Genomic DNA, 18,874 nt, shown 5'->3' with positions numbered 1-18,874 from the left:
TATTTGAAAATCAAATAAGGGTTTAAGTTTGTTTACTTTCATGCAAAACAGGTGATTAGGAATTGGACCAATTAGAGATTAGATCATAATATGTGAAAGGGACAATTTTGGAATTTTGAGAGAATTTTCAATTGTTTGATGTGGGGTCATTTGGGTTTGAACTTGGGATCAAGTGATCATGACCCTTCATTTGTATGACTAGGTAAGCAGTCAACATCTTCATCTTCGAGAGTTGTGGGAGCCAATTATATAAGTGGGACCCGTTGGCCCACCATAAATGCATCTAATAAAAATTCGAACTTGAATTTAATATTTACTGTACTAAATTTTTATATCAAAATTTGTGGATAATTTATGCTAGCAGTAAAATATATATTTTATTTTATAACGTAAAATCCTTCGATTTTCTATTTTTTAAAATTTTTTTATTTAACATTTTAAATTTTTAAATTAAGTGTAAAAAGATGGCCTGCTGACTTGGTTTATCATAGCTTGTTAAGTTTTTTTTAAAATATATTAATAAAAATGTTTATTTTCAGAAAAATGTTAACAAAATAAAATTTTCTTGAAACCCTCCCAAGCAGTTGAGCAATGTTTACTGTCGCTGGGTCTTTTTCAACCGGCGAGTCACGTTCACTGCTCCATTATTTATTGGTACCACTTGGCCACTCTCCAAACTGGTCTAAATAAAGACAACCTAGAGTGAGATTTCCTTCACAAATTATTATTAGAATCGCTCTTTTTGAAGGTGACATTATCGCTTATTACATCTGTTGATTAATCCTTAAACCTTTTTAAGGATCTTTTAGCTACCAAAGATTCCAAAAAGCGTTTTCTGGGTTTTGTCTCATTTTCCTGTTCGCCTCAGATTCCCTTCAAAAACTTAGCTTCAGCTCAGAATTTAATTTCAGTTGCTTGCTTGCTTGCTTGTGGGTATGCTTTGTTAATCTCTATCTTTGTTAACCGCGTTTGATTCTTTTGTGGTTTGATTACTGATCGACTGTGGGTTCTTCTGTATTATTCAAGGCAACTTGTTTCTGGGATTATTGATGTAAAAATAACATGAAATTTACGGTCTTTTTTTATTCAATGTTTATAAGTCGATGGGTGTGTTTATGTAATGTTTCGGTTCCTTAAGACTATGCTTTTGACGATTATTGCAACTTTCTTGGTGTTATTTTTGTGATATTGATTTCTGAATTCTTGTTATTATCTCCAGATTCTAATCAAGTTGACCCCATGATTGATGGGTTTGAATTTTAATTTTCTGATTTCTGCTAACTATTTGCAGAGTCATACATAATTTGCCATGAGGCTACGAGCATTTTATGTAAATGTAGCGTTTCAAGATCCAATATTGATTTTACCCTTTTCATGAACTATACTGTTGAATTGGTTTTCGGCATACTTAATCAATTCTTGTTGCTCTAAAGAGAAGCTTATGATGAACTGATCACCTCCAGTCCGAGCTTCTTGAATTTGTATAAACCTCTGACTGCCTAATACTAGATGACTGCAAGGAACCAATTGCTACATTGAACCTCTTGTTGTCAATGGATCTGATCTAGTGATAACTGTCATGGGAAGATATTTTTCAAGCCTTGGGACAATTATGCTGAGCTCATATAGATTCTGATTGCTTCATTGTTGAAAGTTTTTTTTTTTTCTTGTCCAGTGATATGCTCTGATGTGAAGAAATTTGATCTGTATTGTGGTTTAAAGGATGCTATGTATTCCTGTATGCAGGTGCTACTGCTAACAGTCTTTAAAACTTACTGGGTGACAATATAAGCTCTGAGGGAAAGGACCTACTCTGTTAAAAATAGATCTTAGACTTTTGGCTGAAACTGAATAGATAGTGGACATGGTTCAGAAATTAGAAGCTATCAGGGGTGGTGGAGGATCCGTCAAGGTGGGGACCACAGGAACAATCAGTGCACTAATGACAAGGGAACTAGAATCCATTAAATCTGCATCACAGACATCAGTGTCTCATCAAGATAAGCCTAAGACTGTTGCCGTCTCGGTTCCCTGCAGTGTGAGTACTACTAGAAGATTACCAGTAAGAAAATCATTAAATGAAGCAAGCAGCAGCTCTAATCATAGAAGCACTGAGGCTGCTCAGAAGATGAAAAACTACAATAGAAGTGCTCATCGGATGCCAATGCTCTCCTCTGAGAACGCATCTATTGAGAGAACTCCCATTAGGGAGAAAACCAAAAAGAAAGGAACTAACATTGTTGAAATTGTGGACATAAAATGTGGTCACCCAGATAAGGCATGGGCTAGCCCTATAACCAGCAAGCTTAAGAAGCTTGGTTTCTCCAAGCTATCTGAGAGCATTATCTAAACTTGCAAGTTCTTGACATCAGATTTCAGGTTCCTGTAACTGAACTCTGAAATTCCTATGCGCCTGTTGTTGTTTGAAACTTCCACCACAGAACACATGCTTGGTAAAAGCCTGCTGCTTCCTTTCTTTTTCTTTTTCGGGGTTGTTGGCGCAGATCGAACAGTGGGTTTGGATTGATGACTACTAGTTGAGGCTATTCCAGTAGTATGAAATTTGGGCTTCTGTGAGCTTCCTGGATAGCTTGATTCTAATTGGCTGAAATACCTGATTTCTTGCATTATGAGGGACCCAACAGTTCCCCGTGTGCCTATATCTACAGGAGTCTGTGCTGCCATGTCTTCAGGGGTTTTTGTGGATGTGGTGCTACTGCTAGATTTATGCATGTTCTGTTTGTTCAGGTGAAGGAGGCTTGCAAATGGAAATGAAGAGAAGTGGTTTGGGATCTTGATCTAGGTGGGGAAATTGCTTCAAATCTGTGGCATATGTTGATTGGTCTTATACTCATTACGTTCACATGAATTCTTCACTCATGTTGTGTTTTTCTCAGTGAAGAGCATTAGATTTTCTCTATTTAAAAGTTCAGATGGTGACATGTTCATTGTATTCATATGCTTGCTGTCCATACATTTAATATGTTAACCACCGTACTTTTTCCTCTTTTAACTTCATGGCTCTGATTCACATGTTAATGGGTGCGTATTCAGATCATGATTATGATTATCATTAGAAGGTGAATTATGTGAAATATCTGCATAATGCATTGATTTTAAGGGTTTTTGACCATAACATCCTACCTGACTTCCCCAGTTAGTGTCAAATGATGATGAGAGGGTCAGAAAGGGGGACAACTTCTTTCTTGTCTAATTTCAGTAGGCTGTTGCTTTCTTTTCATGTCTTGAATGGCAAGGGAAGATAGTGTATGATTTAGTTTGGTGCATCAACTTTGAGTGCTTTTCAGGCATAGGAACATTTGCTTATTCATCAAAATCTTTTCTTTCATTTACCTATTTCATGTCATTGGTGATGGGTTCACAGGGAAGATATGATTGATGGTGTTGTGCAGCAATTGGTTGTGTGTTCAGTAGCTTGGCAAAAAAGGAGTAAATGGAAGTAAAGGAGCTACCGCAATTGGGTGAGCCATCAAAACTGTGTTACAAGATGAAGAGGTGGTGATTGTTTTACTTGATTTTTGCAGGATCAGTTTATCTGATATGTCTTTAGCCACTGGATGAAACTAGTTTAGGCATTCTTAGCTTCTTAATTCTGACGCAATACACATTATTGATGTAGTCTTTTGATTTACATTTATGACAAAAGAATAACTATATGATAAATCATAATTTCTTGTAAATGAAATGGTAAACTAATTAAAATTTGACAAATGCAATATAATGAACATTTAAAGAGAAATATTTTAAATTTCACAAACAATCCTGATATGAATTAAAAGACTTTTACATGGTAATAGTATCGCAGAAAAGCCTTGAAGGCTCGAGATAAGGATCGTCCAACCGCAAAATCATGAACATAATCACTAAGTATCAATTGCCACAAATGAATAGAACAGAAACAGGTAAAATTTCATTCACAAAGCCATAATGAAGCAACAAATTCATAGTAGAAATATAGAAACCACTCATAATCCACCACACAAACGCAGGACAAGGTGAAGGGTCAACTCTTTCTGGATGTTATAATCAGCAAAAGTCCTTCCATCCGCCAACTGCTTCCCAACAAAGATAAGTCTCTATTGATCTGGAGGAATACCCTTCTTATGCTGAATCTTCACCTTCACATTATCGATTGTATCGCTACTCACCACCTCCAAAGCGATGGTCTTCCCAGTCAAGGTCTTGATAAAAATCTGCATTCCTCCATGAAGCCTGAGCACTAGGTGGAGAGTGGATTCCTTCTGAATGTTGTAACTTCCAGCTCTTCTCGGTGAAGATCAGCCTTTGCTGGTCTGGTGGGATACCTTTCTTATCTTAAATTTTTGCTTTGACATTATCAATGGTGTTGTTGCCCTCCACCTCTAGGGTAATAGTTTTTTCAGTCAAGGTCTTAACAAAAATATGCATCCCTCCATGTAGAAGAAGCACGAGGTGAAGGGTAGATTCCTTCTAAATATTCTAATCAGCTAATGTACGACCATCCTCTAGCTGTTTTTCGGCAAAAATAAGCCTTTGCTAATCTAGGGGAATTTCTTTTTTATCCTGAATCTTAGTGTCAAGAAGAGTAATAGTCTTTTCAGTCAAGGTTTTCACAAAGCATGCCACCACGGAGACAGAGGACGAGGTGGAGGGTCGACTCCTTTTAGATGTTGTAATCAGCCAAGGTATGGTCGTCCTCAAGTTGCTTTCCGGCGAAGATAGACGTTGTTGGTCTGATGGGATTCCTTCTTTGTTCTGGATTTTGACTTTAACATTGTCGATGCTCTCGACTTCAAGAGTGATGGTTTTTTCAATAAGGGTCTTTAACGAAGATTTGCATCTGTATTATGACACAACTTTATTTAGCAAAAGAAAAAAATAGAAACCCACCATGAAATATATAAGCATGTATAACAATATTGTTTATAAAATTTAAATTTTTTGGTTTTTTTCTTTCTAACAGATGACGTGATGAAAGAATTTCGATTTAAATAAAATAAAAATATATAAATTTAAGTGTTTAATTTTAAAAATATATAAATTAATTTATTAATTACGTTAAAATTTAAAAATTAAAATATAATTTACATATTTTAATCAGGATACAAAGCAATTTGGTAATAGCATTATTTTAGTTTATGCAAATTATATTAATTACTCTCTCACAAAATAAAATTTATTTTCCTCTCATATAAAATTTATTATTTAATTTTAAGAATGGAGAGAATATAAGTTATTTATTTATTATTATTATTATTAACAAAAAAAATTACTTTAATGAGTTATATGCTAAGTTCGTTAACCATAGAAACAGCAAGCTGCCAGTCAGGGTCAGCCCTTTGTAATTTTGTAAGTAATTTTCATTAAAAAAATATGCTAGCCACAATTAGATAACCTCCTATAATTTTTTTATTTATTTTATTTTTCACATATATTAAAAAATATAATATTTTTATTAATTTTTTAATTAAATCTATTTTAAATATATTAATTTTTTAAAAATATTTAATAAAATTCCAAAAATATTTCTTACATGAATAGTTGATCTTGAATTTATATGAATCAAGTACCTCAATTATGTGGAACTGGGCACACCTTATCCTTTCTACCCCTGTTACGCTTCCGCAGGAAAAACGCTGAGTGGATAGAAGCCAGCCAAGCGATAATATCAGTTCCATGATCTTGGTTAGTAATTAGAAAAAAAGAGTAATGGCTTCAGTACCATCATGTGCAACTCGTCTACTCTTCGCTTCCAAACCTCAAAAGCCTCCATCTTTATTGCCCAAATTGAGTTCTAAGTTTCTGGGCATGCAAAATAAGGGCAGTTGGGTGAGACCCTGCAGAATTGGTCCCTCCAATGGGTCAAGAGTAAAGTGTTGGTTCAAGTTTGGTAAGAATGGCGTTGATGCTGAAGGAGCTGGCATTTATGGCAGTCAATCCCGTGATGACTTTGATAGAGATGATGTTGAGCAGGTCCTCTCTCTTTCTCTCTCTCAAATTTTATGCTTTGGCTCTGGTTTTACATTTGTTGTTTGCTTCTTTGTTGATTGTATTTTGGGATTGGAAAAAGCTTTCTGATATTCCATGTTCTTCAACTCTTTCACCTGACGGTGGATTCCATCTAGTTTTCAATTGCCTAAGGGATCTAAGGATTCAGGACAGGGGATTGTTCCTGAAGACTGGCTTAGACATCTTTACTTGTAATATTGATAAAAACTTGCACAAAATGCTCACTGCTCATCCATGGTCATTTCTTGTTTCAACACTTTGTTGGAAAATGCAGTACACATTCTAAGCTTTGTACACTGGCTTTAGGCGGGATATTGCTTAATTGGAGTTCAGAAGCCCTATCTCTCTTTTGTTATTTGAGAAGAGGATAATAGAAGCTTAATCCCTTCATCAATAAATGAAGACGTTGTGAAAAATAAAGGATGCACAGAATAGGTTATGGCTTAATCAGTGTGCTCCCAACAACATATACTAAATGCATTTACTTGATGAGACAAAAGAGCTTAATTTCGTCAGCAGATATTGGAACAAAAAAATTTAGCTTGGTCAAGTTGCATTTTTTGTAGATGAAAAGAAAAGAGCTAACCAGGGCTGGGAACATTTGACACTTTCTCGTAACATTTCTGGGATGCACATTAAATTGCCTAGATAACGTTCACCACATTTTTAGTTAGAGGTGAAACAAAGCTTCCAAGCATTTGACTGGAAAAATTGATAAATGCATAATTTTGCAGTATTTCAACTACATGGGGATGCTTGCTGTTGAAGGTTCATATGACAAGATGGAGGCTCTTCTAAGTCTAAATATCCATCCAGTAGACATCTTGTTGATGTTGGCTGCTTCAGAAGGTGACAAGCCCAAAATTGAAGAGTTGTTAAGAGCTGGAGCAAGTTACACAGTCAAGGATGCAGATGGACGGACTGCACTTGATAGAGCCAATGAAGAAATCAGGGAATTCATCATTGGGTTCTCAGTTCAAAAGGCATGATGTTTAGATAAATTTACCAATCCATTAGCTTGTATCATGCTTAGTAGTTGTTGCTTCTCATGCTATAATCTGCAAGTTGGCGCATTTAGTCATTAAGTCTGTGCATAATGCAAGAGCGGGTAGACGATATCAAAGGAGCTTTTAGTTTAACTTTAGCAGCGTTGCCTCGATAATTAATTCAATGAGTTTTACTCGGCATTCACTACTTTAACTGTACGAGCCCGTCCACGTCATTTGAGAAGTGTTTATGAAATATTCAATATTCAAATACAAATCCAAATGATAATTAAGACACATACGAAGAGTATACTGGTTTCGCCAATTACGCTGATAATGCACAATTCTTTAACGACTTGGATGAGGCATACAGTTTATGCTCTCCAGTGCATCATCTCATCCAATATTCATAGAAAAGAAGTTAGTTTTAGGATAGAATTCAAGTGCGAGCAAATCATACAAGGTTATTTGGATTATAATGTTAAGTAAATTTTCACCCCCATTGCACGTTACTTTAACTACCCATAAAATTCCTGGGCATGTAACAAACGCCAAAGAATGGATTCTATGTCTGCTTTCACAGTTACATCAACAGAACAAGACTGCAATCAGCAGGCTCATCACAGGTTCCACAGCCAGCCTCCTGAAGTTATTCCTTTCACAGTTGAAGAACTGACTACATATCTTCATCATTAAACATGACTACTGCCTACAGGGGAGTTGATGTTGGAAGCGCTAGAGAAAAGACAGACAAGCACTTCAACTTCAACGATGATGACAACCCCCTTCGTAACCATATTTGAATCATGCGAGCAGGGTGTTATCTGATAGATCATGCTAGAGGAAGATCATCGGTACCAGCTGAAAGGCATCATAAATTGTGGCAAATATTTTTAACAACAAATTCAGTATCCGTAGCTCCATATACAATACAAAGGAAGGATATCATGCACATAAGTTCACTTTCAGTTAGAAATAAAGATCCACAAAATTCTTCAAAGAATCAACCATGCTTGTAAAGGAGTTAAGCTCAATTTTAGGTCAGCAAAACATCAGGAATTGTAACATACATATTATTGCATCCAGCAGACCTTCCAGACATCACTTTGAGACTTGTAGGTTGTTGGGGATTCATCCCAAGTATACCAAGTAAGCTGTTGTGTTTTCTCTACAAATGCCATGGTCCAGGTCTCCTCAAATATATCTGGAAAAAATAATGTCAAAACATACTTTAACTTACAAATCACATTTATAACTAGATTCTAGATTCTAGGTATAATTGCACTACACCAAGCTCCAATGAGAGTTACGGAGTGGGAAAAAAAAAGATTTCATCGTTGTTTGATTCTGAAAGGAAATTAGCGACAATCCCAATTAATTATCAAAGAACAATTCCCGTTTGAACAAATAATCAAAATATTCAGCAATAGGAATTTCTCAAACAAATTGGTGTTGCACTTAATTAAGCAAAGTCAGGTTAAGGCTTTAATGAGTGCATAACTACTGTTTACAAAAGGCAATAGTTGATATCGATGAAAATTATGCTGCAGTTGTACAGTAAATAAAGTTGCACGCAATCACCAAACTACTTGGTCAGTTGGTCCTAAATGTCCCTCACCCGTATCTCTTTTCTCTTCATATTTAAGCACACAAATCACCTCCAGCTAACTAAACACCTCTACTTTTTCTAGATAAACAGAAAAAAAAAATCAGCTAGAAATCTAATCAACAACATTTATGTGAATGCATCCATTTTTGAGATATGGTTTCCAAAAAACTGGAGCAAGTTATCCCTTGGAGTTCCAAAATGATGCTAGACACACCTACTTTATGCTGTCCGCTTTACTATTTAATCTCAATCATAGCTGAGTTCAGCTCCTCTGAAACCAAAAGTGGAAAGACCTCGTATGTTTTCACCCAGTTTTGTGGACTTGACCAAAATCTATATTCAAGTTACAATTACAACTTCTAATGCATAACTTCTTTTTTGCCTGCATGAGAACAAGCCACCTAAAATAGAATATTCATCAAATGTACTTTTGTTATGTAAATGCATAATACATGTAATCCACATCAAGATACCTAAGATCCCATGGGGGGAAAAAAAGATAAGGTAAGAAACAAAAAGAAAAAACTCAGAATATCTAGAATTTTATTTTAAGTATTTGCACAACTGATAATGATTTAACTGCACTAAAGAAAAGTCAACCAAAAACTCTTTCTAAAAGTTTACTACACACGAAAACTTGATTCATGATTAGATAGAATGTCTGATGGGGCCAGACTATATCATCTTTGCAAGAAATCATAAAGTTGGATGTTGAAATCATTTACTTAAGATTCAGGGAGGCCAAGAATACCAACCTAGAGATGTACTATGGGAATATTTAGATGGCTTTACAAAAAGAACAGCTGAGGACAAAACCTAGTAGCAAACAAACAAGGAAACTCTCAGGTCTGTTGGATTTGCACAACTAATTACCTCTTATATATACAATGAGTACCACGAGCATGCCTAATAAGCGGCTCATTCGACATGTGATGAAGTTTTCATTCCATTTCCACACTAATCGCTCTTTAAGGTCAAACACGACAGTATGAGCAGCTCAATTAAATATATAAACGATGCTTCAAGCTAAAATAAGCTAAATACTCGGACATAATCGAATGCAAGAACTGGTTTATGGAAAGACAGAAGTCCATTTCATATAATATCAAATAAGTAATGACAGAACAACAACATGACAAAAACTAAATTCCTTAATGAGTGTAGAAAGTGTGAAGCTAACTATATATCAAAAAAGGCAATCAAGCGAAGTATCCCAAAGTACCTATTGGCAGCATGGACTGGAGATGCAGGAGCATCAATATCCAATGTAGCTGGGATCTCCAACATACTCTGCAATTTGTTCAAGTTTGACATTGAGCAATTCTTGAGTATCAGAATCTTGCACAATCCCAGTCTCTTGGTCCAAATCCCTCTGAACCAATTTCCCATATACTCCCTTGTGCCTCCCGTAGAGAACAAGGACAGGACCCCCACGCCGTGGTAAAGCAGTCTCAAGAAGATCCTGATCTATTCCCTGTACCAATTCCTTAGTCTCATCAATCGATATATCACATACATAAGGTCCAACCACATCTACCACCTCCCCCTTCTTCAAATAAAATCTGCCTCCTTTCAGGTCCTTGCTTATAATTCTGACCCGAATGTGATTGCTGAGCCATCGCTTTCTGTCATCCTTCGCTTGACCGCTGTCTCTCCTCATACTTTCTCCGCTTTCTCTAGTTGGTTCAATAATGCGCTTTCCATTGTCCCTATCCTTTGATTGCTTTCCTTCTATCTGTAACGTTTTTAACTTCATTAAGCACTTCTCTTCTTCCTTAGAGCCCAAATCAGCAATATCAGAAACACGCAGTTTTAGTTCCTCCGTTGTTTCTGAAAGTTTGACAACAACCCGACCATCATCTAGTCTCTTTGAAATTCTACCCTTTGAACCCAAAATGCCTTTTCCACCGGCAATAACCCTGACATCTTTACCAACAAAGAAACCATCACTATGTCCGTCCTTAACTCTTTCTCTTTTCCTCTCGTCTTGCCCGTCTCTATCCTTAACACTAGTACTAGTAGCATTAGAAGCAGGAGGAACAAAACCCAAACCTTCTTTATCAGTCCTTTTGTGGTATTGCTTGACTTTAACATCTTCCTTAGCATTTCTTCCGATACCTCTGCCTTCATGCCAACCATAGCCAGCCAGTAAAGCCGCGCCAAACCCTTCCACCGGTACATCCTTAAACTCCTCAAATCCTCGATCCTCAGGCAACCGCTGGAGATCGTACTTCAACTTCTCCAACAACAAATTCTCAGTAGTTTCGACTTTCTGGTAAGATTTGACTCCTTCGTCACCATCGCCACTGTCCCCGTCAGTGCTGCTTTGCTGCCGTATATTGAGACCGTAGGACATACTCTTATCGTCCTCGCCGTGGCCATCGGTGGCGATCTCGAAGCGAAGGCCTTCGTTGTCGGATTTGAGAGTGGGAAGGAGGTCGAGGTTCTTCATACGCTTGTGAGGCGTCCATTCGTTCTCTTTAGGGGGGATGATGAGATTCCGATTGGAACTGGGTAGGGTTTTTGAGGGATCAAATTCAGTGACATATTCTTTTACAGCGCCACTGTTTTGGCTAACAGTATTGGATTCAGAGGAAGGTTTAGGTTTAGATGTGGATTTGGCGGCCGATTTAGGGATTGAGAAGGAGAGCTTCATTGCCTCTAGAATTTTGGATGAAAATTGCAACACCGACGCTTTGGTCTTCCTCCACGCCGCTGCTGCAATTCTATGAACCTCCCCCTTTTTGTTTATATGACTATTTAGGCCAAACGTCTTGAGAAATTTACGATTCTAACCCTCTGTTTATATTATATTCACTCCATCCAATAATTTTTTTATTATCCTACAATTATTATTCACTTATTTTTTAAAAATTATAATAATATGTAAATTAATAATTATAACTCTATTTAATTTAAAATAAATTATATTTTAATTTATAAATTTTAATATAATTAATAAATTAATATTTATATTTTTAAAACTGAATAACTAAATTTATTTATAATCGGTCTATTCAAATTAGAAATTTTTTTATCTATTTTAATTGTTAAAATTATAAAAAAAAACTTTTTATTATCTTTTTAAATAGATAAAATATATTTAATCCTTTAAATTTTATTATAATTAATAGATTTGTTTCTATATTTTTAAAAACATACACTTACATTCTTCTATAATTAGTTTATCTCATCAGCTATAATTTAAACATTTTTATTTTTTATTTTTTATTTAAAAAAATACTTAAATTTCTATTAAGTTTTATATATAATATCTCATTCAATTAATTTTTAATACTTCTATTTTTAATTTTTATTTATTAAAATATTTCAATACTTATAATTTTAAAATTTTTAAAAAATATTTACTATTTTAACTATTTTTAAGTAGTACCAAATAAATTTTAAATAGATTATAAAATTTTATAAAGAATATTTTAGAGAGAAAGTATACTTTTAAAAAAGTTTAATTATTCTATAATAGATGAAACCGTTGTAATTTTAAATAGATTAAATATAGAGAAATTTAAGAATTTAATTTTAAAAATAAAAGAATGAATCTGTCAATCACGTTAAAATTTAAAAATTAAAATATATTTTATACGATATAAAATTATCATCTAATAATTTTTCACAATAGTATTTTAAATATTTGTAACGCTTATTCATTTTATTCTCCCTTTAACCGATTGACAAACTAAATGATTGTATAAAAATTTAAATATTTGATTTTAAATATACAATTTAAATATTTGATTTTAAAAATATAGAAATTAATTTATTAATTATATTAAAATTAAAAAAATAAAGTATAATTTATTTTTAATTTTATTTTATTTTTTAAATTTTTAAAAAATTATTTTAATATTTAATAAATTTTAATATATTTAAAAAGATATAATTAAAAAAATAATAAAAAAAGTTATATTTCTTATAAAAAAATAAAATAAATAAAAATTATTATATAACGGAAAGAATTGTATTATAAACCTATCATATAAATACTCACCTGCTTAATTTGGTGTTAAGTGTTTAGATTCTACTCTACTAATCTCCAATTTTTATTTTTTTTTTAAAAAAAAACCTATCATATAATAAATTAAATTAATTTTTATTTTCTAAAATTTTCATTATCAAATCTATATGCGATTCTCGCATATGCAATTGTCTGACATTCTTTATTTTATTAATTAAAAAAATATAATAATATAATATATCTTTTCTTTTTTTGATATTTTAGATTACATTGGTAAAAAAAAATCATAAACAAAATTTTCATATTGTAGAGATTGTAATTTCAAACTCTATTGCCCATTTATTCTTAGGGAAGTTTACAATTTAGTCTTCAACAAATCGTTCCTTTCATCATCCACTGTTACTCTCTCTTTTCCATTAAAAACTAAGATGAAAAGGAGAGAGAATATTTTGAAAATTCAATTTTAGCCTTTGGCCTTCCTGCGTTTATTGAAGAACCCACCATCCACACCTTCCGGCTACCTCCTCAGCTAGTAAAAAAAGATTACCAGCGACTCTACGATTACTTCTACTCCTCCGCCGGATCCCTCCTTGACGAGGCTGAGAAGATGGGTCTCTCGCGAGAAGAAGCTCGTCACAATATCCTTTTTGCCACATGCTTTAACACCTTCGGAAGCCTTAAGATCTTTTTCCCGAACATACTCAAGTGGATCGGTCATGCAGGAGTGAAGCTTCATACCCAATTAGCCTAAGAGATCAGATCAGTCCTTAAATCCAACGGAGGACAGATCACGATGGCTGCTCTGGAACAGATGCCACTAATGAAATCCGCTGTGTACGAAGCATTCCGTATCGAACCGCCGGTACCAGCACAGTACGGGAAAGCAAAGCGTGATTTGGTCATCGAGAGTCACGACGCAGCTTTTGAAGTAAAAGAAGTTGAAATGATATTCGGGTACCAACCATTCGCGACGAGAGATCCGAAAATATTCGACAGACCCGATGAGTACGTTCTGGATCGATTCGTCGGCGACGGAGAAAAGTTATTGAAGCACGTGCTGTGGTCAAACGGACCAGAGACAGAGCATTCAACGGTGGGAAACAAACAGTGCGCGGGTAAAGATTTCGTGGTATTTATATCAAGACTTTTCGTGGTTGAATTATTTCGACGATACGATTCGTTTGAAATTGAAGTTGGATCATCGCCGTTGGGGTCTTCCATCACCATTACGTCGTTGAAGAGGGCGAGTTTTTAAGGCGGCTGTGGAATAGTAATTAAAGAAAAAAATTTATAGGAAAAATTCGGAGTCGTCTTCACAGATCTCGACTTCAGCATCAGTTAAAATTAATTATAAAAAAAAAAAATCGAAGGATGTCTCAGCGCAGGCATGCTTGTAATAATTGAACTAAAATTTGCAGGGGGGCAACGATGTCGGGGTGGTGAAAGGGATCTTTGCTTCTATCAATTATAATTTACAATCTTCATGTGCGGTTGAGATTGAATGGGATGTTCTTTAATTTATGAAATGTAATTTATGAAAGGTAGCCGGAAGGTGTGGATGGTGGGTTCTTCAATAAACGCAGGAAGGCCAAAGGGTAAAATTAAATTTTCAAAATATTATTTCTCCTATTTTAACAGAAAAGAAGCTAATAGTGAATGAAATGAACAATTTGTTAACGGGATCGATTTGTTAACACGTTTTAATAAATTTCTAAAAATACAGGAACTGAATTGTTAATAATGACAATAATCAGAAATTAAATTATAAATTTACATTATTTCTATTTACCTATGTGAAAGAGGTTTTTAAAAGAAGCCAATGAAAAACTAACAAGTGGCATATTTGTACCAATTATTTTTCATATTTAAGTTGTATTTTCATTTTGTTCTGCATCCTGATACGCTCACTCAAGCACAAAGAACAACTCCTCTTTAACCTCATATGTACAAGTAGATGATGAAATCTCCTCTTAATGAATCTAAACCAATATTTGGCATGTGTGAAAAACATCTTTTTAATCAAAGGAATTACCCCATTTGATTGATCTAAACATCAGAAATTTAGAATAGACTATCTTTAAGGCTTCCCCCAGCGAGCAAATTGAAAAATGATTCCTCTTTGTTGCCACTGTCCATTTCAGATTCTGCAGAATGAAGACTTGTACCCGTTGTACTAGAAGTTGAGGTTACCGGTCTTTTAACTGAGATGAATGCTGCTGTTGAGGGTGCAGGTCTTTTAACCGAGACAAATGCTACAGATGCCGAACTCGACCTTGGTGTCAAAGTTTTAGAGCTTGGAGATGAACTTGAGATTGGAAGCATGTCACCTTCTGGTGGGAGTTTTTCATCTGGAGTTCCTGCATTATCTGGGTTATCTCCCAGGTCAACACCACCTTCAACTTCCTTCCTGTCCACTCCGTCTTTGGCAGGACCCTCATTCAAGTCCTCAAAGTCAGAATCATCTTGTATCCCGAAAAAAGTAGTATGAGGGAATATAGCAACAAAATCATAAAGGCAGCAAAAATATTAAGGGAAGGAAAAAAAGAATGAAGAATGTAGCAATCTAAGATTACAATGAAGTAGAGTAAAAAAAGGTGCTAAAACATGTAAAGACAGCGAATATAAATCATAAGCCCATGCCTAGAACTTCCCAAAAATCACTACAGCAATTGCATATAGTTGACAAATAGCAACCCCTTGACAAAAGACTCACGCCATATGCATCAAGGATTTTGTTCTCCCCAACTTGTATGCACGTTGAACAGTTTAAGCAGTTGATAGGAAAAGGTTGTATATTTTCCAAGGTATTTGTCATGTTAGCATATTGCCAAGGTTCTAATTTAAGGCATGTTAATTAATGCCTAATGGCTGATCTACATATTCACTATTCACATTTATAACTAGATTCTAGATTCTAGGTATAATTGCACTACACCAAGCTCCAGTGAGAGTTAAGGAGTGGGAAAAAAAAAGATTTCATCGTTGTTTGATTCTGAAAGGAAATTAGCGACAATCCCAATTAATTATCAAAGAACAATTCATCGTTTGAATAAATAATCAAGATATTCATCAATAGGAATTTCTCAAACAAACTGGTGTTGCACTTAATTAAGCAAAGTCAGGTTAAAGTTTTAATGAGTGCATAACTACTGTCTGCAAAAGGCAATAGTTGATATTGATGAAGATTATGCTGCAGTTGTACAGTAAATAAAGTTGCACGCAATCACCAAACTACTTGGTCAGTTGGTCCTAAATCTCCCTCACCCGTTTCTCTTTTCTCTTCATATTTAAGCATACAAATCACCTCTAGCTAACTAAACGCCTCTACTTTTTCTAGATAAACGGAACAAAAATTCAGCTAGAAATCTAATCAACATTTATGTGAATGCATCCATTTCTGAGATATGGTGTCCAAAAAACTGGCGCAAGTGATCCCTTGGAGTTCCAAAATGATGCTAGACACATCTACTTTATGCCATCCGCTCTTCTATTTAATCTCAATCATAGCTGAGTTCAGCTCCTCTGAAACCAACAGTGGAAAGGCCTCAGTATTTTTTTCACCCAGTTTTGTGGACTTGGCCAAAATCTATATTCAAGTTACAATTACAACTTCTAATGCATAACCTCTTTTTTGCCTGCATGAGAACAAGCCACCTAAAATAGAATATTCATCAAACTTACTTTTGTTATGTAAATGCATAATACATGTAATCCACATCAAGATACCTAAGATCCCATGGGGAAAAAAAAAAGATAAGGTAAGAAACAAAAAGAAAAAACTCAGAATATCTGGATTTTTATTTTAAGTATTTGCACAACTGATAATGATTTAACAGCACTAAAGAAAAGTCAACCAAAAACTCTTTCTAAAAGTTTACTACACACGAAAACTTGATTCATGATTAGACAATGTCTGATGGGACCAGACTATATCATCTTTGCAAGAAATCATAAAGTTGGACATTGAAATCCTTTACTTAAGATACAGGGAGGCCAAGAATATATACATAGAGATGTACTATGGGAATATTTAGATGGCATTACAAAAAGAAGAGCTGAAGACAAAACCTAGTAGCAAACAAACAAGGAAACTCTCAGGTCTGTTGGATTTGCACAACTAATTACCTCTTATATATACAATGAGACCGCAATCATGCCTAATAAGTGGCTCATTCGACATGTGATGAAGTTTTCATTCCATTTCCACACTAATAGCTCTTTAAGGTCAAACATGACAGTATGAGCAGTTCAATAAAATATATAAACGATGATTCAAGCTAAAAGAAGCTAAATACTCAGACATAATCGAATGCAAGAACTGGTTTATGGATAGACAGAAGTTCAATTTCATATAATATCAAATAAGCAATGACAGAACAACAACATGACAAAAACTAAATTCCTTAATGAGTGTAGAAAGAGTGAAGCGAACTATATATCAAAAAAGGCAATCAAGCGAAGTATCCCAAAGTACCTATTGGCAGCATGGACTGGAGATGCAGGAGCATCAATATCCAATGTAGCTGGGATCTCCAAGATACTCTGCAATTTGTTCAAGTTTGACATTGAGCAATTCTTGAGAATCAGAATCTTGCACAACCCCAGTCTCTTGGTCCAAATCCCTCTGAACCAATTTCCCATATACTCCCTTGTGCCTCCCGTAGAGAACAAGGACAGGACCCCCACGCCGTGGTAAAGCAGTCTCAAGAAGATCCTGATCTATTCCCTGTACCAATTCCTTAGTCTCATCCATCGATATATCACATACATATGGCCCAACCACATCTACCACCTCCCCCTTCTTCAAATAAAATCTGCCTCCTTTCAAGTCCTTGCTTATAATTCTGACCCGAATATGATTTCTGAGCCATCGCTTTCTGTCATCCTTCTCTTGACCACTGTCTCTCCTCATACTTTCTCTGCTTTCTCTAATTGGTTCAATAATGCGCTTTTCACTGTCCCTATCCTTTGATTGCTTTCCTTCTATTTGTAACGTTTTCAACTTCCTTAAGCACTTCTCTTCTTCCTTAGAGCCCAAATCAGCGATATCAGAAACACGCAGTTTTAGTTCCTCCGTTGTTTCTGAAAGCTTAGCATCATCTAGTCTCTTTGAAATTCTACCCTTTGAACCCAAAATGCCTTTTCCACCGGCAATAACTCTGACATCTTTACCAACAAAGAAACCATCACCATGTCCGTCCTTAACTCTTTCTCTTTTCCTCTCGTTTTGCCCGTCTCTATCCTTAACACTAGTACTAGTAGTATTAGAAGCAGGAGGAACAAAACCCAAACCTTCTTTATCAGTCCTCTTGTGGTATTGCTTGACTTTAACATCTTCCTTAGCATTTCTTCCGATACCTCTGCCTTCATGCCAACCATAGCCAGCCAGTAAAGCCGCGCCAAAGCCTTCCACCGGTACATCCTTAAACTCCTCAAATCCTCGATCCTCAGGCAACCGCTGGAGATCGTACTTCAACTTCTCCAACAACAAATTCTCAGTAGTTTCGACTTTCTGGTAAGATTTGACTCCTTCGTCACCATCGCCATTGTCCCCATCAGTGCTGCTTTGCTGCCGTATATTGAGACCGTAGGACATACTCTTATCGTCCTCGCCGTGGCCATCGGTGGCGATCTCGAAGCGAAGGCCTTCGTTGTCGGATTTGAGTGTGGGAAGGAGGTCGAGGTTCTTCATACGCTTGTGAGGCCTCCATTCGTTCTCTTTAGGGGGGATGATGAGATTCCGATTGGAACTGGGTAGGGTTTTTGAGGGATCAAATTCAGTGACATATTCTTTTACAGCGCCACTGTTTTGGCTAACAGTATTGGATTCAGAGGAAGGTTTAGGTTTAGATGTGGATTTGGCGACCGATTTAGGGATTGAGAAGGAGAGTTTCATTGCCTCTAGAATTTTGGATGAAAATTGCAACACCGACGCTTTGGTCTTCCTCCACGCCGCTGCTGCAATTCTATGAACCTCCCCCCTTTTGTTTATACGACTATTTAGGCCAAACGTCTTGAGAAATTTACGATTCTAACCCTGTGTTTATATTATATTCACTCCATCCAATAAATTTTATTCACCTTTTATTTTCTTTATTATTCTATACTTATTATTCACTTATTTTTTTAAATTATAATAATATATAAATTAATAATTATAATTTTATTTAATTTATAATAAATTATATTGTAACTCATAAATTTTAATATAAATACGAAATGATTTTTATATTTTTAAAACTCTAACACTTAAATTTATTTATAATTTATTTATTTAAATTAAAAAATTTTTTA

At 35.2% G+C, this 18,874-nt stretch overlaps 4 protein-coding genes and 2 pseudogenes across 9 annotated transcripts; 3 read left to right on the top strand and 3 right to left on the bottom strand.

Moving 5' to 3' along the window:
- The first annotated feature begins 600 nt into the window (after nt 1-600).
- LOC110610281 lies at nt 601-3,013 on the top strand. Of its 2 annotated transcripts, none has more exons than XM_021750133.2 (2): nt 601-933; nt 1,747-3,013. In XM_021750133.2, exon 2 carries the CDS (start codon nt 1,865-1,867, stop codon nt 2,348-2,350), a length of 486 nt encoding a protein of 161 aa, XP_021605825.1. In that variant the 5' UTR covers nt 601-933; nt 1,747-1,864; the 3' UTR covers nt 2,351-3,013. The 2 variants fall into 2 exon arrangements, with proteins under 2 accessions (XP_021605825.1, XP_043810437.1); XM_043954502.1 differs by having other exon boundaries at nt 732-748.
- Nucleotides 3,014-3,788: 775 nt separating this feature from the next.
- LOC122723302 lies at nt 3,789-5,678 on the bottom strand (annotated as a pseudogene).
- LOC110611170 (protein LHCP TRANSLOCATION DEFECT) lies at nt 5,575-7,153 on the top strand. The gene is made up of 2 exons (XM_021751327.2): nt 5,575-5,973; nt 6,744-7,153. Exons 1-2 carry the CDS (start codon nt 5,710-5,712, stop codon nt 6,996-6,998), a joined length of 519 nt encoding a protein of 172 aa, XP_021607019.1. The 5' UTR covers nt 5,575-5,709; the 3' UTR covers nt 6,999-7,153.
- A 254-nt stretch (nt 7,154-7,407) lies between these two features.
- Nucleotides 7,408-11,337, bottom strand: LOC110611168 (protein MOS2). 5 transcript variants are annotated; one of them, XR_002487324.2, is made up of 3 exons: nt 9,827-11,337; nt 8,066-8,199; nt 7,408-7,856 (listed from the first exon to the last, which is right to left on the bottom strand). XR_002487324.2 is itself a non-coding variant. In XM_021751326.2 (2 exons), the coding sequence occupies exon 1, from the start codon at nt 11,258-11,260 to the stop codon at nt 9,860-9,862; it is 1,401 nt and encodes a 466-aa protein (XP_021607018.1). In that variant the 5' UTR covers nt 11,261-11,337; the 3' UTR covers nt 7,408-7,856; nt 9,827-9,859. The 5 variants fall into 5 exon arrangements, 4 of the variants coding, with proteins under 4 accessions (XP_021607018.1, XP_021607015.1, XP_021607016.1 ...); XM_021751326.2 differs by lacking the exon at nt 8,066-8,199; XM_021751323.2 differs by having other exon boundaries at nt 7,851-8,199.
- A 1,670-nt stretch (nt 11,338-13,007) lies between these two features.
- Nucleotides 13,008-14,064, top strand: LOC110611622 (annotated as a pseudogene).
- Nucleotides 14,065-14,400: 336 nt separating this feature from the next.
- LOC122721190 (protein MOS2-like) lies at nt 14,401-18,557 on the bottom strand. Its single transcript, XM_021751363.2, has 2 exons — nt 17,055-18,557; nt 14,401-15,042 (listed from the first exon to the last, which is right to left on the bottom strand). The coding sequence occupies exon 1, from the start codon at nt 18,474-18,476 to the stop codon at nt 17,088-17,090; it is 1,389 nt and encodes a 462-aa protein (XP_021607055.1). The 5' UTR covers nt 18,477-18,557; the 3' UTR covers nt 14,401-15,042; nt 17,055-17,087.
- Nucleotides 18,558-18,874: the final 317 nt, after the last annotated feature.

The sequence above is a fragment of the Manihot esculenta genome, chromosome 3 (assembly GCF_001659605.2).
Source record: "Manihot esculenta cultivar AM560-2 chromosome 3, M.esculenta_v8, whole genome shotgun sequence".
NCBI classification, from domain to species: Eukaryota; Viridiplantae; Streptophyta; class Magnoliopsida; order Malpighiales; family Euphorbiaceae; genus Manihot; species Manihot esculenta.
The sequence above is the reverse complement of the archived record's forward strand: the minus strand, read 5'-3'. Positions and strand labels throughout refer to the sequence as shown.